The sequence below is a fragment of the Micropterus salmoides genome, unplaced genomic scaffold (genome assembly GCF_014851395.1).
Source record: "Micropterus salmoides isolate LMB-PRFRI ecotype aquatic unplaced genomic scaffold, ASM1485139v1 Ms_hic_scaffold_10, whole genome shotgun sequence".
Lineage (NCBI taxonomy): Eukaryota > Metazoa > Chordata > Actinopteri > Centrarchiformes > Centrarchidae > Micropterus > Micropterus salmoides.
Genome location: NW_024040041.1, coordinates 3832458 through 3858661, shown reverse-complemented (window position 1 = coordinate 3858661; position 26204 = coordinate 3832458). Strand labels below are relative to the sequence as shown.

Below are 26204 nucleotides of genomic sequence, written 5' to 3'. Positions count from 1 at the left end.
TTGCTGTTAATGACTGTTAATACAACCATTGAGTAAATTAATATTTCAATCAAAGGCCACGTTCTTTTAGAGGACATGCGATCTATCACGAGACAGATGGATCCATGAAGTGTCTGCAGGTGCTGGGTAACACCTTTCATGATATATGTGACACATTTCCACTACAGACTGTTTTCCTCAGGCAAAGGTGCGGGTGTGAGTGAGCACAACAGTTGCAGTAAGCTGTGTGTGCTTTATCATAAATACCCTTTAATGACAAAATAAAAACATCTCCGCTAAATTCTTGTTATCGTAAATACCCCCCCCCCCCCCCCAAGTTATTATCTAAGTTAGTTGCCTATTTAGTAGATAAACCTTTAACAACAAACCTGCTGAGGCTCAGTCCGGTTGCATTGGGGTCGAGAGAGAACAGCAAGAAATTCTGGACCGGTCTGACCGGCGTTTAGTCTGGGGGCCAGCAATCTTCATTTTGGTCTCATCAGACCATGACAAACTTTAGCTGAGATGTCATGTGAGATTTAGTTTTCCTTTCTCTTGTCCACACTCCCATAAACTGTCAGATGGAGGAACTCTCCACAATCACGCGATACTCCGTACATGACGAGCTGCTGATGGACTTTAATCTGTGTGACCTGTGGGGAGCTGATGATAGCCTAGTATTCGGTGTTTCCTCCGGTTTTGGCTACTTTCCAGGGTAAGATAGTCTATGTAGTGCACCACGAAAACTGATAAAACCCAGACTGGTTTCGATCTTTGTTTGGATATCACTTTTAATGTCTAGCGTGCAAGCCCTCCTACATTTAAACTTTATTCATTATGTTTCATCAAATAGCCTAGATAAATCCCCCTTTTCTCTGCAGACCCGCCCGGATCTCTGTCAGTTTTCTGGTTGCCGGAAGCCCTCCACGTGTCTGAATCTTCCCCACATTGATCAGTAGCCTAATATCCTGATCTGCGGGAGCTTCCCGAGGCTTTAAAAAAAGAGAGAGAAACAATATTTCAGATTGACTGCTAGAATTATGATCCAAGGTTGATCAAAAATCGACTTGGGTAAACATAATAAAATAGTAGCCTATAGTGGAAATAAAGGCTCAGCCCTTTAAATGATTTCATCTGAGCCATGCTTCCTGATGTGAAAGTAAGCATCTGGAGAGGATAAACACAATTTGTGGCCAAGTTATTTATTCCTTTTTCTAAGTTTAAAATCTTCAGTAGGCTGTTTGGATTAGAGACTGGACTGGTTTTAAATCAAACGGTTTAAAGCCATTTATATTGATGATTATTAGGCTATTATAAGTATGGTTGTTTTTATTATTATGACAAATTAATATCAATGACATGGCACATGGTTTCCACAGGTGTCGTCCATTTATTCCCACACTATCAAATTATCTCATCAAACGCCGTGCACGTGGCGGGCACGCGCATTATAATTCGACTCTCAAAGAAATGAATGAGCCGACCCGCGTGCCGTTATCGGGCTGATTAAAGCCTTTGAAGTAACCCGCCGCGCGAGACCCGGGTACGGGATACAGTGAATTAATATCCACTTGTAGTTGGACGGAGCGTTTGTTCTGTGTCGCCGCTGGTTATTGATAAAAAATTATTTGCCTTTTCGATGGCCAGGCTCGGTTTTGGCGTTTCGGGGCCTCTGCTGATCCAGACCCGGTAGTTGAAACCCTGCGGCTGGTTCGTCTACACAGCATGCTGTAAATGATTTCTGACGGCTAATAATCTACATATGAGTAGATTCGTTAGGAACAGCTGTGTCGCTGGACGTGACCAGCCGGAAAAGTTTTTTTTGTCAAAACAGGAACATATGGCTTCCTAGTAGAGCCCGCGAATTAAATCTACGGATTTTCTTTACAAGTAGCCTAAATTGTCTGGGACGAAAATGTGTGTTTTGGTCATAGTCGTTTTAATAACATAATGTAGATAATAATGAGGAAAGAAATTAAAGCCGGGGATTGTCGTTTCAAAATTACGTTCTTGTCATTGGGCGAATTAATTTGTTAATACGCCCTACATAAAACAGATTTTTGAAGACATTTGCTGCAAACTAAAATGTAATATTCTATTACGACCGAATAATTATTGTTGCGCCTCGGCAGGCCTCCCAGCTGAAGGCCCCGGATTCCCGTCCGGTGCCCAACCGCAGGCCCGGGTGTAGTGGCCTGGGCGGGCCGCTTGGTGGCGGTAGTGACTCGGACTGGAAGCGAGAAGGAGCATTTTGTATAATTTACTGTAGGCTGTTTTACTTTACAGCCTCCAACCGCAACCAGAACAAACAGTTAATGTTATTTTAGGCATCATTAACAAAAGTTAAAAGCGAGTTAAAGCAGACTTAACCGATTTAAAAAAAAAAAAAAAAAAAACTGATAAAAATTAAATAGGCAAGCATTACTCGAAACTAAAATGTGTTCAGTTAAGTTTTTTTTTATCCAATTAATTTGTCAAAAGTATCCGACAAGTAGGCCTAGGCTACAGGTAGGAAGTCGACTGTTTCATCTTAGCTTTTAGGATAATAAACTCAGGGACAGGGCCTGCGTTTGTTCCTCTTCCACCCATAGCCTACTTTGTAGTTACGGATAGAACAGGATCCCTTCTATTTTACTATTTTCTTTTCTTGCCTTGTCTTTTCTTACCCATCCTTTATAAACTGACCGTTTTAAAACAAAATCTAAAATTGAAAAAGGTGACACTCATGTTCACAACCCAATAAACGTTTATTCTTCCCGTTTATGAAATTCCTCTCAGTGGCTTGGTGTCATGTTAAAACCTTTTTAATTTTTGTGTTTGTTTCTGATTATTCAGCCTGGTTTTCAGTACAACATGAAGGGACATTTAGCCTTAAGCAAAAACGTCCACATTTCCTCCTGTCATCATCGCTGCCTTTGTTTTTTGTTTCTCCAAATCAGCGGGTCCTCTGAGAGGAAATCCCCCACCCCCCTCCACCCTCTCTCTCTCCATTTTGTGCGCTTTGTAAGAGCAGCTCGAGTCTTCTCGCTGTCCACCACATGAGGGATATAGGACTATTATTTTGATCGAGCTCGTCGGTGAGTCCGATTAACAAATGGTTAAACTCCCTGAAATGGTGTTTATTTTATTTTATTCGTTCATCAAGTCTTAACCGGCCCTCATAGAAACATGTAGTTTGCCTGGGATCGAGGCTGCACGAGGGAATCCAGATCTCCCTCAAATGAAACGGATTCAAAATAGGGAAATGAACATTAGAAATGAATCTGGAATAGAAAAAAAAACGCACGTCAGGAAATTTGTGAGCAGGTCTCTTCACTTGTTGTAGAACACATTCTGTATTTACTGAATCGACCCAATTAATTAGATTATCTCCATCAATTATTAGTAGGCTATATTCACTGTGAATATGTGGGATGTGTGTTTTTGTTATTTTTTAAAGCTCCCGAGTGTGTTTCGCATAAGAATAGCGATTTAATACTAATTATTTCACATAGCTGTTATGACGTGTGAGAAAACAGTCTTGCTTGTGTTTGAACATTTCTCACTCTGTAATGTTTTTGTGCTGGACTTTTGTGGGAAACACTTTAATAAAATGTCCTCACTGAAAAAGTCATTTTTAGGCCTACTCCTGGATTCATTTTGCTTCTCAGTTAGTTTTGATGTTGTCCCTATGGCTGCAAACTTGAAACTCTATATTTGATTTCTAGAGTCCCTGCTCTGTATTTCCTTTGTAAACCTGGGCTTCTTGTCCGGATCACAGTGACTCCACTTGCTGTGGGAAATGTTTCAGCTCTGAATTTCTGGTTGACTCTACTGAAAAAGGCCTTAAACTCCCTAGAAATGTTCTCACCAATCTAATCTTCTCTGCCCTGTAAAGTAAGACTTCTAAACAATGTTCTAAAAGTGAAACACTTCACATCACATAGCAAGAGATGTATTATCCAACCAAATTATGTGCGGCAACATATGAAAGTTTACCACAGTTTGATCACTGAAGTATTCTGACAATGGAAATGTGTTGCAGTGAAGTTGTTTCAACTCACATAGATTAGCTCTGGACTGATGGGGACTATGTTCATTCAGCAAATGAACACACTGGATTGCTCAAATGTATTACAACAACTGTGATTGATGCCTTACTGGCAGAGGTGGAATATAACTAAGTACATTTACCCAAGTTCTTAAGTTTGTGGTTCTTGTGCTTTACCTAAGTAGGCTATTTCTATTTTATGCCACTTTATACTTTTATTGATCATTTTTACTTGCTACATTTATCTGACCAAGTTAGTAGTTACTTTGCAGATTAAGATTTTACATAGAAAAATATGATTATAGTATAAATATGATGACATTGTTACAGATTAAATCACTTAACCTACAGTAATTACAATCATGACAATCAGCTCCACCCAACTACCTTCTGTGTCAGTAATAATAATCCAATAAAATGATAGTATGACACACTTTTGATGCGCCATGTACATTTTTAAACTGTGGTATTTTTCTTATACTGGAGTAACAGATCAGAATACTTCCTCAACACTGATTTCAGGAAATACATTTAATCACATTTCTATCCTCCATAGTGGGCTTTTCTAAACAGATGTCATTAGCACATAAAGTATACAATTAATTGCTGAAAAACATTCAACGAAAAAGAGATTTTCAGCCCTCTGCCGAGCTGTTTCACTAAAACATGAATCACTATCTGTCACGTGAGGCTGCTTCACTCTCAGTTGTTGCCAGCACATCCTGTTTCCGTGATGTCGGCACAGGAAGTTATTTTGTGTTTTAATTGAAAGTGAAATGTTGTTAACACTCAAACTCCATGACATGGTTAGAAATTTGCCCCATCGAGCTGGTAAATAACCAGGCCTGCCTGAATGTCAAATGTTTCCATTATTCAGGCGAATTCTTAACTGTAGCAGAATTTGAGAACCTTTTTTATTCCGAACCGTCCAATTTGTCTCTATTCTAAATATTCTACATGACTTTCAGATCATTTTATACACAGGGCTTGGCAGTTCAGCTTGTCATAGTTCATATTTTCTGGAACATAAGGATGTAAATTGCTGCAGATTAGAACAATTGAGGCCTCAAATCCTGCATTTTATAGCAACAGAGCCAGTGGTTTGGATTTTTCAAATTAAGAACAATCTTTGTTTTGAGGCTACAGCACTGATTTAAACTTGAGGGGGAAAACAAAATGAACACGGCTATTTTAACCAAAGAGTTGAGAATTTCTACTGAGCCGGTGTGCGTTCACATCCATGACATATTTAACATAAACAGTTATTCCGATGAGACGTGATCAAATATGAAAAGGGAAGGCCTCCTTTTCTTAACAGGAATACAAGATTTCCCTTGCAATTTCTTAAAGCATGAAAGTTCATTCTTTACCTTGAAATTATAGTTTAATAACAACTATGCTAACTCAAGGTTAGGTCAGTTTACTTGCTTTTTTAAACAGCATCAAGAAGAAGAAGAAAAAGCAGGAACAAATAGTAAGTTGACCTTGAGTCAGGGTTGTTTTGTTGATTGTTTATCTTGGTCGCTTTGTTCAGATTTTATGACTTTACTCTCTTACAGAAACAAACACCTATACTGTCCACTGTTCATGCATATGAATACATATATCGGTTGTACAACATATAAAACAGTCTTGACCACCTGTTCACTAACCACCCTATACTTGTCACCTCTGAATAACTACAACAGAAGAAAAAACGAATCATACTTATTCATTTTGGAACATCCCAGTGAAACATGAATAAACAACTCTCTCCTCCTTCAGCCACAATTATGCAGGTTCCCAGTGAGCAAGATATCCCAACTGAAGAATGGAGCCTCAGCTCCCTGCTGTGAATTCAAAGCAAAAGGTCAGTCCACCTCTCCTGAAGGCACAGTGTTTTTACATTAAGATATTAAAGAGTGTTTTTCTTATTGTTTCCTAACTGTGATGCTTGAGCTTCACTGTGCAGGGTGATGTATGTGCAGAGTTTGTTTTCACATTCATCTGCTGAAGTGGCGTTTCTCTGTGCTCACCTTAAATCTCAGTGCAACACCTGCATTTACCAGCAGGATTTTGTGACATCACAGCTAGTTTAGAAGCCAAGCATGGTCCAGATTGCAACTGAAGTAAAGCCTCCAGCACCCATAGTCAGTGAAGTAGCAGACATCTTGTGTCAAGCCATTAAACTTGTGAAATAATATTTGTTTTTGAAACAATATTTGCTTATCCATAGGGCAGTGTCATTTTAGTATTTTAAATTTGGTTATTGTAGTTTATTATTCAAACAGAGTATTTTTATGTCTTAAGCCATATCGTTAATTTTACAGAAAAGACTGGCTGATAAACAAATGCCTGCATGTTATTTCAAAGTAGGCATGTGAAAAGGTTTGTGTTCATAAATCCTGGCTTCTCAAGGACTATTGTGCGTGTATCAAAGGTAAACAGTCCCATAACATAGGAAAATGATCCGTTTATGACACATCCAAAAGGCATGATAAAAGTCAGCACCTACTACAGGCCGTGTAAGTCGATGCTGCTCCAATGGCCCAAACATTCACTTTTCCTTCATATTTTCACACCTCGTGGATGCGTAATAACCGGCTCCATCCACGTCAGTGTGCGGGCTTTTTGTCCAGTGTAATCTGAAAACTGCTATTTCTTTTTTTTTTAACCCTGCTCTGTTTCTTTTGCCCTCTGTCTTACAACTATGTTTTGGTAGCACAGACCTTAATTCAATGTATCTGATTCATTTAATGGTCGGCTTTCCAATTTTATTGCCAGTACAACAGAATGAGGAAGAGAGCGGGAGGCCTTGTATGGATCATCACAGAAATATAACAGGGCACTATGAAAGTAAATCAATTTCTGCTATCATTTAATGTTTTTTACATATAAAATTCATCAACTTTAAGCATAAATCAATGAGTTAGGGGTTTATTTTAACATGTTGCAAGCTTTTCATACATTTTTCTTTTCAACACACTTTCAGTTGAGAAGTCATCCGTGAGGTTAATAAAGTCTTCTGAGATGTTTTCCCTTATAACTCAAGCCAGTGTTTAAGTGGTTGTTTTAGGCCTACTTTGCATTCTTTCAGATTTTAGATATTTAAAATATTTAATCTAGTCACGTTGACATGAAAACGTTTTTTTTGGTGGTGAAGATGGAAAAAAATTAATTGGGACCTTTGTGACTTAAGCGACAAATCTTAAACGATTTTGAAATCTGTTCCATTATAGTTCTTATCAGTTAATACCAATGAGATGCAGACTGAGTGTGCATCTTAGTAATCAAGAGCAGAACGTACAGTTAATCCCTTCTCCCCTTTTTGCGTCTTTTGTTTCCAGTTGTTCAAAGTTCAGGTTGTTAATTTCAAGTTCATTTGATATAGATGGAAATTACAAAGTCTATTTCTACATTCTCAGAGGACTTGTTGAGAGGTCAACAAAGCATGTTTATATTTAAGCTTTATTCCATGCTCTTATTTGTCCCTTTCCATGTAGATCCTTATCAAATAAAATCTTCTCAAGGTCCACTTACTTACGGTTTCATGGTCTTGTGGTTGTTTAAATAATGGAGAGATTTGAAAGCTCTGGAAAATCAAGTAGAAGCTGAGTTAAGATTTATAATAGAGTTCATTTTTGACCTCAGACAAAACAGTTTTACCTTCCAATCTATTTAGTGGCTGTTCTATAGCAGTGATTTTCATCAGCATATGCACAGTTTCCACTGAAATGTAGATGTTCAAATTTCCATTTTTATCTGAGCAATAAATATACTTGATCATGTGATCCAGAACAGCTACAAAACAGATCTCAAGGTAAGATTACTACATCTATACAACTACTACTACTACTACTACTATATAAGTAGGTTAAGATTAAGGTAAGGTTCTGTGTTCTTAATGAATGAAGTTCAAAAAAACAAAACAAAAAATACATTTTCTGAATGGTAAAGAACAGGAGAACACCTGCACATTCATTAGAACTAGGTTTTTGTGGGTCTTAGCAGGTGGAGAGAGCACATGTGTAATTAAACTCACTCACTTTCGCTGTCTTCACTGATTTGTGTTGGCCCCACATCTGTCCAGCTTTCACTTCAAGGAAGTCTGTCACAAGTGCTTTTTTGGGTTTTCTAATAAGCACTTACACACACACACACACACACACACACACACACACACACATACAAATATCTGTGTGTACTTTTTCAGACTGTTAACCTAACTAATGCAAAAACTTAATTTTCTAGACTATAATCATCACAAGCAACCCACAGCGAAGAGTCCGTATGTCTGAGGTCATATTATAGAGGAACACTGGGGGCAAGAAATAATAAGGGGAACAGGTAAAATGAACAGGAATAACATACAGGTACTAACAATCTGTTTCTGCACACCGACGGTGGATCTCATTAGTCCAGCAGGAGACATCCTGTTTCTCTTCTTATTGCAGCAATATGCATGGAAAACATTTGATTACATGCGATCAACATATGTGAACAGCAGACAGGAAGCGTGTTCACACATTACTGACAACTTGTTCTCTTTGTAACATTTGACAGCATGAGGAGAGGATCTGTGGAGAAAAGAAGGGAGTTCGTCAAGGGGAAGAAATGGCTTGATTCACAAAGAAATGACATTTAGATGATCAGAAAAATGCAGGTGTAAACCATAAACATTAGGTTTGCAAGTAACCTATTTACATTAAATAACAAAGATGCCAGTATATAAGCAGCCCTCTGCAATTTGGTGAACTGTGGGCCTTAGAAGTACAACATAGAGTTTGTTTTACATTTAGAAAACGGAAATGTATAGTCAATTGTTTTTGTTCAGTTATGAACAACTGATGCCTGGATCTCATTATTTGAACGAGGGCTTTTCTTTCTGTCTATAAGTGACTTCTTCCTGTCTCAGCAGCCTCATCATTACAGTAGAGGCTGTCTAATGAGGACTGTTCCTCTCTGTCTGTCTGTTTCTGCAGGAAGGCATTGAAGTTGCACAAGATGTTTTCTACCTGCAAGCTCTGGAAGAGGAACACCGCGCTTGGGAATGCCACAGAGGGAAAATCTGAATTGAGATTTTTCATGATGTTAAAGCATCAAAGTACTCTTTGGATGCTAAGGCTATTTGGCAATTTCTTTGAAGCTCTTCTTGGTTCTTTTTTCATTGTGAGTAAAAAGATAAATAAAATAAAAACTTTTCCCAACCCAGAAGAGCTCCTGGCAGGCGATGACTTTTCAGTCTGAACAGCCACTTTGACCTGTAAATCCCTCACTGAGAGTCAGCTGGCCATAAGACCCTCGCCACTTTAATTTTAATGAATGACATGTAATGACACAAATTCTAACCTAACACTTTAGACACCATCAACTAAAAATATTTCTCCATCTACTGAAAGGCTGATGTGACCCATGACCCTTACACTGCCATTCATTGCTTATGTTGTCAGGGATCTTAAAATTAAAGGGTAAGGTTGGTATTACTGTATATTTTTCTTTTTGTCAAAGTCAAATCTCTTGAAAAGACACAAAACCAACGATCTGTTTTGGTCTTTCTCTCAATGCTTTGACTTCCTTGCCCTGTCAGAAATCTACCCTGCACAACAATGGAGCTCTATAGTACAGAGGAATCAGATATGCAGGCTTTGATTCACACAGAAAGCTTGGTAGTAGAAACATTCATTATAATTTTAAGACAATAAGAAAAGACTACCACCAGGTCTATGCTTTAAAGCATAGTCTATATGTAAATGTTAAAATTACCGTCAAGCTTATCATCGACTTCACAGACAGATGTAGCTGTTCTCTGGGTGTTGTTACTCCTCTAATCTTTCAAATCAAATGTTTCACATAACTGGAATGCTTCGAATGGCTTTGGAGCTCATAATACATTTCCCTAATAGCTCAGCTCTGTGAGAAATGAACATGTGATTTAAATGTATTGCTAAACTGGCAGTCAAGATGGGAAATGACCAGCAACCACAAACAAAACAAATATCCTGTCGATTCTCTGTCTCCCTTCCTGGCCTCTTTGGCAGGTAAATAGCTGTAATTTGGAGTCTGATTAGTTGGATGGCAAAATAGTGGCTAGTGCCTCTTTGGTCACTGTTTATGGTGACTTTGCATTCAAACTGAAGAAATAAAAGTAGCAATATCACGCAGGAAATCAAAGCTGCACTACTTTATTGAGGGACATTTATTGTGTTGTAGTTGTGTTGGTTTGCAGCGCCACATAACGTTTTATATTACATTTTGGACAGTATCATAAATATGAAAACGCATTATTACGTCATCATACAACATTTCAAAGAGGTAATAGTATAATATTACACGCAGGACAGAAGTAGAAGAAAAGAGGAACATTATATTTGTAGTTTGTCTCCTCCTTCTGCATTCCCGCCTAATTCACCCTGTTTCTCCTCAGCCTTTGACCTATCCACCCCTCCCCCAAAACACACACAGGGGAAGACTGTTGACAGGGTAAAAAAAATAGAAGTAATTTCCTGATGCGTCTTCCTCCAAGGTGTTTGGAAAAAGAATGAATATGAAGTTGTGGTGGAATACTGATAGCATTTACATTTTATAATACTTTTCTGCTTTGGCTCCACTACATTTCAGAGGGAAATATTGAGCTCATTTCATAATTTTAGTCACTAGTTACTCTATAGATGAAGTGCTATGATGCACGGTAATAGACTGAACAAGCCAATAGTATATAAAATAGTTGAAATTCGTAGAGTTGCAGACAACAAATTAATCTGTAAATATTTTAATAACTGAGTAATCGTTAAAGTCATGCCAAACATTTGATCAGCTTCATGAATGTGAGAGTGTGGGTCGTTTCTTGTATTAACATTACAATAAGTTGACTAACTCCTGGTTTAGGGCTGTTGGTTCGATAAAACAATAAATCTTTAAGACATCCTCCTGGTCTGTAGGAAATGCTGATGGCCATGTTTCACTGTTTTCTGATGCGTTATAAACTATTAAGACAATAGTTGGAAGATGAATAAATTAAGACAATAATCTTTAGTTGCAGCCTAACCACCCCCCCCCCCCCATCTCTCCATCTCAACCAGCTACAACACTAAAAGTACAACACTAACAGGGGCCATTGTTCTGCATTACAAGTTCTTTTACTTTTTATACTTTCAGTACATTTAGCTAATGCTAAATGCAGGACTTTACTTGTAGTGGAGTATTTTTACTTAGCTCTACTGCAACTTTTACTTGAGTAAAAGATCTGAAAACTTTGTTTCACAGATCAGTTTGTGAACATGTTATCCGGATCATACTCAGCCACCAAGGAAACATTTAGTGGAAGAAAAAAAACATTTGTACAACAAAACTTTTTCATTAGGAACAATAGGACAATTAATAAACTATTTACAAACATTTTGGAATAAAAAAAAAGTAAGCCAAACTAATGTCATTACAATTTCAAAGTTAGGTGACTAACATACAAATGTTAAGTTTATATAGGATAAAAAAAAAAACTGAGAACATGTTCCTACTTCAGATTGAATAGGTAGATTTAGATTTCCTATTTTTAGTTTTCAATTGTAATCCCAGGTGTAGTGAAACAGATGTAATATTTATTTCTTGCTAGAACACTTAAGAAAGGTTGCCCACAAAAGTATGTTAAATATGTTGCATTCTATGTGGTTATTTGACCCTTGGAAACCCTAGCCTGTGACCTCACCAGCTCCCTGGGACTCCTTGTGAGTGTGTGTGTGTGCGCGCGTGTGTGTGTGGGTGGGTGGGTGTGTGTGTTCAGAGAAAGAAAGAGAGAAAGGCAGGGAAGATGGGTTTAGGCCAGCTCAGGACAAGGAGTGTGTGTCCTCAGAGAGCTTGTGGGGGGGGGTGCTGAATCTGTAGCAGATTTAGAGCAATAAACAGAGGATTAAATGTCACACTGATCTGAAAGGTAGTTTTTAGTTGACTAGCAATAACATATTGAGATCATATTAAACCATCCTGAAGCTGTGGTTACTGCATAATACAGTATTAGCCTACTCTGTGTTTCTATTGTTCTACTAATCTATTAATAATATTGTGTTTAGGTGCATAATGCTTATTGTTTTAGTGTTATAAAATATGTTATAAGTGATGAATTAAATTGATTTGAGATTAACCCATGGTAAAATAAAATGTTTGCTCTGTTTGTTGATTTGATCCTGTCCCAAACATTCTATATTGACATCCTGGGATGAGAATGTGTTGCGTATTCATATGCTTTCAGGACTATTATATGGGCCAATACAGATATACATACCCCTAAATAAAACCAGAGGTTAACAAACACAAAAGAAATTAGCCAAATAAATTGAGAATAAAAGCTTTGCTGACAGTATTTCATTTAATGCAGTCACAACCAAATATGGACACAACCGCAGGTTTCATGCTATATGCAGATGAAAAAAATAGCAATGCTTTTATAATACAATGTCCTTGTTTGTAAATGCCACCCATGATGAAGCAATGGTTACTATACAAGCAGTTGGAGGGTTTGGATCCATTTTGTGCACAGGAGCCATTTTCTAACCAAGCCAGCCCATGAGAGTGCCACGTTGCCTCCAGGCATGGACACAAAGTCTAAATAGTTTTAGTCAAACTGATTATTTTAAAACCCAATTCCAGACGTGTCGAAATGTATCCTAAAACAGGAAAACGTGAGACACGCGCACCACGGACACACAATGCGCCAAAAGCAAACCACAGCCAAACTCTGTATGTGTGTGGGTGGGGTGGGGTGGGGGAGGCCTGCGCATCAGTCACTGCCTCCATTTTGAGAAGCCTCCATCCACGCAGAGGGGCGCGCCATTCTATCATTTCCTCAGCGCCACACTCAGAGAAATATTATAAAACGGATGAAAGAGGCGCTAACAACCCTGCTTGGACGGGGCGCACACTGCTGAAGTTGTATTTTAACTCTGGGTATGGCCTGTTGGCACCTTACTGAGGAAGTACAACCACAACTGTGTTCTCCTTAGTCCAAGTCTCCTAAAAGCAGCGATGCAGTTTAAGCAGGCTGTGAGCTACTGAGAAATCTGACCGCCTTGCTACAGTAACCCGGGCTCTGCTATGTACGCCGCCATACCTGATACATTGTTTGGTTAATTGGGCTATGGGTGTAGGCGACAATGTATCCAAGTGAGTAGAGGGTTTATGGAGGTTCCAGTAGCAACACCCTTGTGGCCCCTGAGGCAAAATGAGGCCCTGGAGCTTTTGTTCCCCGGCTCCAAACAGCCTGAGGTTCAACGTAGGTCATTTATGTAACATCATGACGACTAACTTCTTCGCAACGCATCATATTCAACCAGCGGGCGGGAATATGAGGGAGGAGGTGGGGGTGCTACGCTATAGAATTAGCAGGCGGCGCCTTGTTATTTAAATGTGAATGTTCTTGGCCACCTAGGCCTTCAGCTATTCAGGGTATGTTGAGCGAAGTGTGCGAAAGCAGTAAAACGGTTCGACGCCCAAAAGGTTGTCCACTCTAGCTTTTAGCTTACATTACTTTTTCGTGCAGGAAGTCTCTCTATATAGCCTAATCTTCTCCAGCATGAGCAGAAGCGCATGTGTGGCGTCGTGTTGCATAAAACCCCGAGCACAGTAGCTCCACAAACCGCACCGTGCACACCTAGCCTATAGTACAGAATGGAGCGAGCACGGCGCGGAGTGAGGGGTCTCGGTTTGTGTGACCAAGCGCGCGTGCACATGTACACACGCGCTCATCTGGTGAATACCCTAGGAAGAGAGGGGGATGCCCCCTCCCGTTTCTCCTCTCTCTAACCTACTCCAAATATACCACGTGGTTTCCTTTTTGCAAACAAAAAAAGAAAAAAAATGAATTGGAGTCGGTGGAGGGGCGGCGTCACCCCTCTGCCGGCAGCAGGCGGGTCGCTGAAAGAAGGAAGGGTAGAAACTAGAGAGAGAGAGAGAGAGAGAGAGGCGGAGAGAGAGGAAAACATTTTCCCGACCTGATCCCGCCATAGTTTTTCCCACCCTTCCACTATAGACCCATCGCCAAATCCACCCAGTACAACCCACCTCCTCCACAGTGCGATAGAGGCATTAGGCTGCTGCTTTATTCGTCTGCCGGGGCCGGCTGCAAGTCAAGGGATTTCATTTCTTCTTCTGCTCCACTTATTCACCTGGATTTACAACTAAATTCAACGTTATCGTCTGTTTTTACACTTCTGAAATCTCTTTTTTTAATTTTAGTTTGCTGCCGTAAATTTGTATTATTTTCTAGGTCTTTTTTTATTTTTTATTTTTAGAAATTCTTGCTTCGACCGTGATTTCCACTTTCATTTAGTGTGGCAAGACTGACAATAGCCTATCTTGTTGCGCTAATTCAGGAGATAAACTTTTTGCTGGCTTCAGTTTTTGTTATTACGGACTTTGATTTTTTTTTTTCGTTTTTGGACTTGGAAAAACAATCTCCACCATGCACAAGCTATACATTGGGAATCTAGGCGACAGCGTGACTGCCGAGGACTTAGGAAAAACCTTTGACGACCACAAGATCCCATACTCCGGACAGTTTCTAATGAAAACCGGCTATGCGTTTGTGGATTGTCCTGACGACCAGTGGGCCATGAAGGCTATCGAGACGTTTTCTGGTGAGTTAAGGTGGACCACTGAACGCCAAAGACCCCCTTCCACCTTTAGTTTCATTCATTATAAAGGCAAGCGGTAGACGCCGGTGTACAACCACGGCTGCATGCCTCCTTCAGCGGTGTGCCCCAGTTTCACTCTCCGTCCACCTCCGAGGCTTCTAGCTACCCGAACATGCCTGATAAAAATAAATTAAAACAATTATTTTTATTAATGGTAGCTTAACAGTGTGTGGGGAGCTACACGCCCATGGGGAGCCATTGAACTTTTGTTGAGGGGGAGGGACACACGTAGTGTAAACGTAAAGCTATATCCTACTGTGAAGCCTGAACCCGTGGCTAACGTAAAGCACTACTTCATAATATTGCTATTTGACAAATAAGATGTATATGTATACATATGTATATTCCTGTGATAACTGTGCGTTTCAGGCTAATATATGCATTTGAGTTGATGTCTTGCAAGCCTAGCATTAGATTGAGTTCTCTCCAGTGATATAGTAAGCCTTTCTGGCTCCCCTCCCCCTTTAAGCAGACAGTCCACTATGACAAAGATAGAAAAATATCTTACCCTGTGCACATGCCAAAGCAGGCCTCACACCACAACGACTCCAAAATTATCAACGAGCAGCACCATGACCGTTAAAGCTGGATTCGCCCCGTGGTTTCAGTGCTTTAGCCCATTTCTCGTGATTTCCTACATATGTAACGTGTGGAGGCAAGGTCGCCATGCCTGTCATCTCCCTCTGCCTCTTAGGCTATATGAAACCCCACGAACCACCAAAACCCCCCCAAGACAGCCCTTTTATACAGCGTGTGGACTTGAAATCCTTTAAAAGACTCAAGGCTAGTCACACCTTTATACCATATTCTTATGGCTGTCATACTGTATTTTATATAACCCAGTTTAAGTAGCTCATTATGGGACAGAAGTGATGCGCCTACACAGTTCAAATGTTCCATGAATGTTTGGTCTTGTTTTGGGCCCCGAATCTGTCTTCCTGTCACCTGCTTCTCAGTTTGGTTAGGTTTTTATTAGTTCGGCTATTTGGTAAGCCTCAGGTTTAAAGAAAGTTAGTTGTAAAGGGACCTCCACTTTAGCTATGCACCCTGAAAAGGAGCATATCCCTCCCCATGGGCCTGCAGTAGCTAGTAAACACTTAGCATGTAGACACAGTGTGTTCTGAACCCCCGTTTCTTATGTTTTGTTTATTTTTTTCAGGTAAAGTGGAGCTTCAAGGGAAACGTATTGAGGTCGAGCACTCCGTCCCCAAGAAGCAAAGGTACTAAACAGTATGCAGCATAATATCACCCCTCCCCCTCCTCTCTACTACCCCTTTCATGTGTTGCATCACTTTAACTAGGCCTTTACTGAATAGAGTTCTAACTGAATACAAGGTTTCACTGGTTTGCAATATGTGGTATTTTGAAATGTGCCCAGGTGTCTCCCTTGTGTTGAGGGACAATTGAAAGCTTAGTTCGGCACTGTAGTAGTTACTTCGGTTGTGTTTTTTGGTGTTGGCGTGACTGTGTGGAGCCTCAACTTTTGTCGGCCATTGCTGTGAAACTGTAGCCTACTGTGAAAGCTTTAGCTAGCTGCCTGGCGTGCTGTAGAGTGCAGTTGGCGTTTTCTCTTCGTTTTAAAATGCTGGTGTTGGTTGAGTGGTAGCTTATGGAGTGAATCCAGTGAGCATTCACTTATAATATTCCGTGCAAAGTCATCACAAAAGGCTATAAGCACCTCCTATGCATTTATTTAGCCTTTTACACGGGATTTTAAAATACAGTGGGAAATGCACATTTGAGAAATATGTGTGTGTCATGTGGTTGTGTCATGGCTACATTCAGCAACTTTTTTACTTTCACAAAATTGATTTACTGTGTGTGTGTGTGTGTGTGTTAATATTTGGAGTACATTCACCTTCTGGCAAATCATTTAAAAAAATCTAGACAGGTCGCTATGACGGATTAATTGATGGTTAATGCATGATAATTATTTGATTTATTAATTTGATTTGGTTAAATATCTCCAGCCAATATGTAGGCTAAATGTTTAAGTTTATGTGGTTTAATGGAGTCCTCATTGTTTCAAAATGTTGAATAAATTGAGCATACATGTTCTGTAAAATCTCATTAATTCCTTGTAAAAACACAGCTATGGCTGAGTTTTTATGGATAATAATTGTACCGTTTTTTATTATTTTTGAGCTTTTAACCTTTCAGTAGCCAGCTATGAAATTAAAATAGGACGGTGATGTAAATATTTGCACAATTTATAAAAAAAAAAAAAAAAAGCAAAAACATTTAGTTTATTGTCATTATTGTTATTGAACCTGCGGTTTTAGACTTTAGTCTGTAGCTTAGATTTTCCTCGGTCCAAAGGATAAACGGGGGTCCATTTTAGTTCAGCTGCTCTGTGCTAAGAGCCGGACTTGACCTGCTTTATGGAATTTGCCTATAGACCATCATTCATGCCTGTAACCTTTGGCACAGATACGAGGTGAGCAGTGAGCATTCTCCGTGTTCCGCCATTTGGCCACACGCGTGCATATATGTGTATCTAGTGACCCAGGGTTTCACTGTTGGCTTTGAATAAATTTAAACATTTCGTTTAATCAAGAGTCAAGTGATTCTATGTGAATGTGGCCAAATATTTGGATTTCAGCCGGTTTTGGGCGCCCGCCTTGCGCCAGAGCACACCAAGAAATGTTGCAACATGGCTGTGACGCAAAAATACCAGCAGTGTGGTCTTTCTGAAGATGCATGGCGTTAGGCAGTGAGGCTGAGTTTCATTGTCAAACTCTAGAAAGAGGTCACTCGCCGTGCTTGGAGAATCAACGTGGCAACAGGCTGTAATTTCTAATAATCTCCCAGCGGGTCGGTAAATTATTCAGATGGCGCGGTGTGTGCAAAGAGTGTCCCACACCTCTTCTGTGATAACCTTGAAGAGACATAATGATATAGGTGATTTGTGAGTAGAGGGCCACCGTGGGCGAGCTGGGGCCTTCAGTGACTCCACAACACGTGGTGCGTCCACGCAGAGAGGAGTCACTCCACGTCAGGCAGTGAGGGCAAAATGGCGAAGCTCTGAATGAAGGAGATAACTGTGTGCAGGCTGCTGTTTTTTTTTTCTTTTTTCTCCACGGTGTGTAGTTCCGGGTCTTCTCGGGGCCCGGCTCGCCCTTTAGCAGCACAAGTGGCCCAATTCAGACCTGTTTGAGTAGGCTATAGAAACGAATGCAACAGGAGAGGATTAGTATCACGGAAACCAATTTATGGAAGCCCCATCTCAAAATGGCCGTTCATATACTTAGCCAGCAAGAGCCCAATTAGCCTATCCAAGTTATGTCAGATTTGTGTTTAACTGTTGATATCAAATATCATCTACAGGTAGCGCCTTTGTGTGGTGTGAGTTTACACAAATGTACTACATTAGTTTGTAAATGTTCATAACTAAAGGACTGTAGTGACCTGCTATTAATGAAGGTTAATTTCAGCAAGCAGATGACTTTTGTTTTTTTAACAAAGGCTTTTGCTTTTAGAACAAATAATAGATGGTAACATATGTTGTCCCATAAAGGACATAACAAGCTGCTACTTTTTTCATATCTTTTTAACCTTTATCTGACTAGTCTGCCAAGAGTAGGCTATGTTCAGTACAGAAGGCCTGTTGTTGCTGTCTGTGTGTAGCGGCTGGCTTTCATAGAGCCTGTGCAGGGCGTGTATTTAGAAGACACCCTTGATGTTATATCTAAGCTTAAATGCCAAACAGCTGCTCTAGTGCAGTTTTTCTGACATGGAACCTCAATGGAGGTGTGTGTTTGTGTGGGAGGGGCGGGTAATTCAGAGGGAACAAACCCTTTATTTGAGGGGGGAGGGGTAGTCTTAGAATGGGAAGTTCTAGCGTAAAACTCATTCGTTCTTTCTAAAGGCTAAATGTTTGTGCTGAACCCCTTATAGGCTGCAGGGGGCGCTGCCCATGGGTGCCTCGGACCTCTGACCATATTGTGAATCAAAATCAGTGTACAATATTTACATAGTTAAAGGAATTGTTATGGTGAATCAGAATCAGAAGGAGCTGTATTGCCAAGTAGTGTTTTACACATACGAGGAATTTGCTTTGGTGAGAAAGCGCTACACGTAGACAAACATACAGTTGACATAAATAAATGTAGAAATATATAAATATGGAATAAACAAATGCAAGTTATATAAGAATAATAAAAGAATAGAGAAAAAGAATACAACCATTTGCAGAGAAAGAACAATGTGGCAGATATTTACATGTGAATTTCTCATTGTGGACATGTAGGCTACACTACTTAGGCTTATGTGTGTCTGTATGAGATCAGCAAGAGATGAGAGGCAATATTTTATTATATATATAAACTTATGAAAACACTTTTGTAAAAAAACAAATACACGTTTTACACACATTTTATCTCCAGTTAAATTAGTTAAAATGCATTAGTCCCCTCTAATTTGATTTTGTTATTAGCTACTACCATGGCCTTTTGACCATATCTGCTTAACATGTGTGTATTGCCTGCATATGCACTCCCTCTGTGCTCTTGGTATGTGTTTGGAAGTGTGTATACTGCTAAGGACGGGTACATTGTGAACAGGAATTTATACCATTGTTAAGGAGTTGATTATGGCATGGGTTGACCTTTGACATCGAATCCAGTTGCTCTGTAAATTTTAATTGGTATGTTTGCACTAAGTATATGGCAGTTATGTGACCCCACACTTGGTAGATGGACTGATTGTGACAGAAATTTTCAGTGTTACTTCCCCATGTGTACAAGGATCTACCAAGGCTGTTGTTGTTTGCCTTAATGCCCTAAAACTAGTAAATGCAGTTTTAGTTAAAACATGGACTTTATAAGTACCTGTATTTGTGCACCTTTTGGGTATGGTTGAGGACTGTTGTCGTATGTTCTGATTTCTAATGGCTGTACTTATGTACACACACCTAGATAATAAAAGCAATAAAAGAACGTGGTCAGTAGCTGATGAGAAGTTTTCAGTAACCCAAAACTGGCTTGATACTTCACTACCTTTTCTAACTTTATGAATTTGCTGAACTGATGGTGTTTCAAGTCCACTACAGAAAATTATGCATTATTTGTGTTTGGGGTTACAGAGGCCCCATCTGTAAAACTATGGCTGCGCAATATGGTAAAATAAATAAATAAATTATATTGCGATTATTTTGACAGATGTTACAATTTACGAAATGATTCACAATTAGTGGGAATAATAATTTCTGTATCACAATTTTCATTTTCTCTGAAAAAGCTATTAGAATCATGATGATGTGACATTTGCTTTCTAACATCTGCAGAAGATTTGTTGGCAGGCGCCTCTCTGCAGCACTATAGTACTTCATTATAATGCTGTTGTATATAATACAATATAATGCATGTCACACATTTTTACCTTCATCAAAAAAATGCAGCTTCTGCAATTTGCATATTGCACTTGGCACATATTTTGATTTTGATAATATTTAAATTAATTATGCAGCTGAATGTAAAACCTGGTTTAAATTGTGAATGCTACATATCTGGGATTTACCTTCATCACACATGCAGACCAGTGAAGTGTTACCACTTCAGTACTTTACATGCTGGGGGTTGAAAATAAGAAATATTTATAGTAGAAAGTAAATATTGATTTTGCAATCATTACATACACATACATGTACAGCAGCGAGGCCTGTGGAACCCCGAACAATGAGGAAGTAAAGCCAATCTCACTACCCAGTATTGGGTTTTGCATATCTAGACACTACCATTTGTTTTAAAAACAAATATATATCATAGCATTTGAAATACATTACTTTTGTAATGAAATGATTGACACCAAGTTAATTATTTTGTGAAATATTATTTTGAATGATAGCCAGCATGAAAGTGTTCTGTGTCACTCTGTAATCTCAATGTTCGTTGTTATTAGAATAAAAACACCATCTCCTTTTCTCTTATCTTTTTGGTAAAACAGTAACCAGACTCATTTGCAAATCATTTTCCCTCTCCCCTGATTTATTAGCTATAACTAACTCTTGTCTTCAGTTTGGAATTCATTGTTTGGATCATTTGCAGCATCAGTTTCTTACCTCTACCTTCTGGTGTCGCCATGAGTGTACTGGCATTTGGAGCCAAATAGGAGCTGATGGTCAGTCTACAAATGACTTCAATCAAAATAGATGATGATGATTTTCAGTCAAATGTATTCATTTGTTTTACAGCTTGATGAGAAATAAATGCTGAGAGTCTTGTATTGTAAAAAACAACAACCAAATTCGCAGTTGAATTTAATATTTACTTGTCTCAAAGGTGAAAACAAACGATTTCTCTAGCATTTTTAGTTGCTTTTTGCTTTTTTTCACTTGTGTTAATCTTCATGTGTTCTAAGGTGCCTGAGTGTGCATTGCCAAGCCATCCTAAAGCCTGCTGAATGTCACTATGCATACAACAGTTTCCCAAGTGTGTGTGTGTGTGTTCATAAGACAGGATCTGATCCTGTCAATCCCATCCCATTCTTGTTTCCCATATACACTCAGAATATACAGATGAAGAAACAGTTATTTTTCTGTGAAGCCCCCTCCCACCTCCCAATACATCAATCAATCAATCAATCAATCAGACTTCATCATGAACTGAAGCAACATCACTTGGTTTTGTGAGTCATTCCTTCTGTTCTCCCTCCATCATTTCCAGCCCATTCGGTCACATTGGCGTTGACAACATTTTCAGACTATTATTTCTGTAGTTTTCTCACTTTTGAAATGAAGCTGCGAGAGATCTTTGCTTTTTAATTTTTATCAGGCGTATTGTTTCAGCTTGTGTGGAATAAGTAACGGGCAGAATGGAAAAACAGCCTGTTTGCTGCTCTTCTTTGTGTCGTGTGCTAGTGGAGCTTTAAAACGTGTATGAACATCAGTTCACTGTCTGAAGATCCTTCCTGATTTTTACTCTTTTGTCCTTTTTATAATGAGCGTGGTTTGATAATGCGACTGCAGTATGATATGAGGAAAAAAATAAACATGGAGGACAGGTAAAGAAGAACGATAAAGATGCTGGTGTTGGTTGAGCCAGTGACGGTGTTAAGAGTTTATAGTGTTAACCAGCTGGAAATATTCTCTAAAAACCTGGTATTCTCACATTATCATCAACATTTAAATGTAATTTTCTCATACTGTATGATCATATGACATAATCTGCTATTTTTTTTTACAGTAGACTGAAGCAACTGTATGTGTAATTTAGTCTGCGTAAAATCCAGTCTTGATATTTTGGACATCAATTTCCCACTAATTCAGTTTGATGTATTTGGAATGTATAGAAGCTGCAAAATCTTCTCTTTTGTAAATAAATAAAGACAGCTGCAAATAACCCAACATTTGCTTAAACAGGGGAGAGGAGGACATGGCTGTTAGATTTCATGCTGTTTGTTCTCTCCAAGTCTCCTAGAAACTTTTCTTTTCACGAGGATGCACGCTACCAAGTTGGTGTGTTGTTAAATCCCACAATCTCCTCTACACTTGTCATCAGTGTTGGACCTGCAGATAGGCCTGGCAAAAAGTATATCGCTTAATAGCATTGCTCAAAACTCAGACATCATCAAATGATGTATAGCTACTCCATTTTATGATAAAGATGAGTGGTTCCCAACCTTATTGGCTTCTAAAATGAGGCAATGTCTGCTTTTACCATAGACTGTTGATTTGGCGTGGGCAAAGCATTTCAGAACAAAAGTAGAAGTGAGAGAAAAGCCAGAGAAAAACATATATATTTTTATGTCTTATCCTTTCAATCATCTTGCAACATCCTCCAGTTTATTTCGTGACTCCTTTGGAGGTCCACAACAATACAGTAATTGTAAAATTGGATTCAAACATTATGTCTGGAAGCTTAAGGGTTTGGGACGGGTTCTTGGTCAGTTTTAATCGTACCATGCTTTGAAAGATCAGGGCAAAACTGAATAGGTTAAAAAGGTTTAGTTGAGATCATTTAAACGTTAAGCCTATACTGAAGGTAAATGTGTCTGCCAAAATACTTTTTCTCCAGAACCTCCATTAATCATCAGTGTGAAGAAAGGGTTTGAAAGATTGTTTTGTTCAGTGCAGTATAAAGCTTTACTGATGTCGCACAGGTGTTTTGTTCCCCTCTTGATTGCATATTGACAATTTGTGCGAATTGACAGTAGACAAGAAACGACGAGCCAAAGTAAGGGGCCGTCTCAAAAGTGGATGCAAAACTGCCAAGGGAGTGTATAAAGGTTTTTCTCTTTTTATCATTTTTGAAAGAAAAAGCATGTACAGTGCAGGTCTGGCTTGTATTGTGCCACTGTTACTATTTGCTGGTCCATTATTTTTTGACCATTAACAGTCACACAGCCTTTATTCACAATCAGCAGCTAAATGTGTGTGAATGGTGGTGGAATTTAACACAGAAGATGAAACACTTCTTGTGGATGCCCGGCCCACTTCAGTCATAAATCCATATAAGAAACGTTCCGACATAAATACAGACAGTAGCTTTGCTGTACTTGAGACATTCCACATTTTCTAGAAGTCGATGCAAATGCACAGTGAGTCTCACTGACATCAAGGAATCTTTCTGTCCCAATCAGCGCTGCAGGAAATGCCCTTCCCTGTGTAACACAGCGTCATCAGATTTGCCATTGTGTACACATCTGGGTTGCCTTTTGCATGATTTACAACTCGCGGCCTCAATCACCTGTAACTTAAGTTTAAACACTCTAATTGACATAATTGGCAGTTCTTCAACCCTGCAAAACTTAATTGTCTGTGAAAGCAACCGAAAGCACTACTAAGGCACTGCCGTGTGATTTTGCTCTCTTGCCCATTTGGGTCATTATATTGAGTTCACTTCCCCCCTGGAGCTGATGGTGACTCAATGTGTTGCTCAAGGACACTAAAGCAGGGTAAAAGCGTTAAAACCAGGTTAAAAAGCCAGAGAATCTGATGAAATCCCTACTGAAGCATATGAGCCTAACATCGACCGATTTAAAGGGTCTGAACCACAGTATGTCTGCTGTTATTATAGACAATGAGACTGAAAATCCAAATATATTCTCCCAGACAATGTCCAGAATTGTGCATTGCTGCCATCTGCATGGTTTCACAACATCACTGTTTTACTGATATCTGCTCTGTCATCAAAATGCTCTTCAACTGTGTTTAAATGCACGCACTGTAACATAGTGAAGAGTCTGCTCTCTAAGTGGGGCCGACTCTCATGTTTTGCAGGAAGCATTTCTTGACATTTCAGTCTTTAGCAACATAATTAAGAGTTTTAGTCTAATGTGAGGAAAAATAAATGTGGCTGAGATGCAACTGTCAGCAGTTTAGAAATACACTTAAAGAAACTGCTTTGCAGCCATGATGTAAAAGAAATTTCAGGCTTTAGAGTTCCTCTTTCCAGTCTCTGTCTTCTGATTTGGACTCAGAACTCTCTTACTTGGCAGCTGTTAGATGTTTGCTTTTTTCCCTCATATTTCAGTTTGTATTTTGTAGCCTTTATCTAACTAGGGCTGTTATATTGTGCAGCTGTTTTCCTTATTTCCCTTTCTGTGCATTATGTAAAGTGTGTTGCTTTAAATGCACTCAACGTATCATGCATGGGAGGAACTGTGTGTGTGGCTGGAGCTTTCACACAGCAGCACACAGAGAGCATGAGGGAGAGAGAGAGAGAGAGGCTCAGAAGCAGCACACTATGGTTTGTCTTCCTTTCCTCTCATGGCTGGCGAGGAGGAGACAGTGGGCGGAGGGAGCAAGGGGGGTGCGACCAATCGTGAGGTGGCAGCGCCTGCGTGCCGCGAGGGGGGCGGTCCCTCTGTGCTGAGACGAGCTGATAGGTCCTCGCTGCTTTGCTCTGCACGCATGCTCCAACCCCCCCCCCTCTTTTTCTCTCTCTCTCTGCTCATACTTTCATTCTCTCTCCCTTGTTTTCTTCTCTCCCCCTCTCTGGTACAGTATGTTCATTTCTCTCTCTCCCTCTGTCTCTTTTTTTCCCCCCTCCCTTTTTCTCTCTCCCTTGGCGTGTTGCCATGTTCTCTGCGCCGTTCCAGCCTTTCTGCGAGAGAGCAGAGAGCGAATGATGGAAGGGAAGGCAGATAGACAGAGGAAGGGATCCAGTGAGAGTGACTGAAACACAGATGCATGTGTTTTTAAATTTGACGTCAGCTGAACTGCATTTCCAAAGCGCCTTGGACAAACTGTTTCAGAGATAGCTGATAAAATCTGATTAGACAGCCTGCTGCTGCTCTACGTGTTTGTTTAGTGGCATTTCTGTGGCCACTGAATGTATTTTGTGGCTTGGTTTGGTGTCCCATATTTGCATAAAACCATAAATTGTCTCAGAACACAGAGAGCTCAGTGGCTGTAGTTGTGAGACGCAGTGAATAGGGCAGGGTGGATAGTTTCTCTCAGGTAGTGTTTTTCAGCTTCCATTGAAGATGGAAGTTGTTTTTCCACCGTTAGTCCCTTTCTAACACAACTACACTATGAGAAATACCGGACAAGATCCACAGTCCTCGTCTCGTTTAAAAGTGCATTCTAAAGTTTAGGCGGCAGCAGTTTTGAGTTAGTCAAATTAAGAGGGTGTCTTCGTCCTGTCTGTAGGTTTATTGCCAGTATTGTGTCCCTGCAACAAACCTATAACAACGACTTGGAAGTAACACTCTGGCTAGTAACACTGGCTTAGCAAGGATACAAATTATAACTGCCATTTTTCATTTATAGCCAAAACTTACATCAAATCTTACAGAATATGATGCATTGTTATAGATGAAAATGCCCAACACTGTATTGTTGCTCCAGTTCTCCAGCAGCATTAAAATGAAAGTTGTGTTGATAATAATATAAACCGAAAGGGCCATTCTACATGGGTACTTCCACTGTTGACACTTACTACTAATGCAGGACTTCCACTTGTAATGAAGTATTTTTAGATTGTGGTATAGTTGGTAAAGTATTTTTGTCCTCTGTTTGTCATGTAAGGCTGGGACCGCCTCAGGGACAGTTGGACAGGAGAATCTATTCAACAGATCTCACCCAATCCCTTAAATGGTTTCCTTTTTTAATATGTTTATTTAATTGGTCTTGTTCTTCGGTGCATCACTTGTGATTGTCACTGCAGTGGCCGTCTGTCTTTCATGCGTTGCCTGCTGTGTCTCTTTTATTTGTCACTCTGCACTGGCAACCAAACCAGTTTCCCCTCTGGGGAGGAATAAAGTTATCTAATGTCATCTAAAATGCATTGTCTATGTTCAGTGTCAGTACAGAGAAGGGTGTGCCGCTGGTATAGTACAGGGAAAGTAAAAAGTGTTGACATGTTCGCATGAGGTTCAATGATGGAAGTGATCCCTTTCCCTAACTCTAAAGGGCCACTCCACTAATTTTAGACATAACATCAGTTTACTAGTCACCTGGCGTGCTAGCAGCCTGTGAAAATAGTTGTACAATGTCTTCTGTGGCTCTGGACGAGCTTTGTTGCCTAGATCATACGCTGTTGCATACACCGTAGCCTGTCGTGCACCTCCTCAAATATGTAACTACACGTCGG

At 39.7% G+C, this 26204-nt stretch overlaps 1 protein-coding gene and 1 long non-coding RNA gene across 2 annotated transcripts in view; both read left to right on the top strand.

Moving 5' to 3' along the window:
• The first annotated feature begins 2971 nt into the window (after positions 1-2971).
• On the top strand, positions 2972-12163 carry LOC119881991. Its single transcript, XR_005440439.1, has 3 exons — positions 2972-3056; positions 5774-5858; positions 8971-12163. It is a non-coding gene; the product is annotated as an uncharacterized LOC119881991 (long non-coding RNA).
• A 1768-nt stretch (positions 12164-13931) lies between these two features.
• The window catches only part of igf2bp1 (insulin-like growth factor 2 mRNA binding protein 1), a 57642-nt gene continuing 45369 nt past the window's right edge, over positions 13932-26204 (top strand). The window contains exons 1-2 of the mRNA XM_038692012.1: positions 13932-14613; positions 15830-15890. Coding sequence (XP_038547940.1) covers positions 14439-14613; positions 15830-15890 — 236 coding nt within the window. The 5' untranslated portion in view covers positions 13932-14438. The remainder of the gene's footprint in view (positions 14614-15829; positions 15891-26204) is intronic.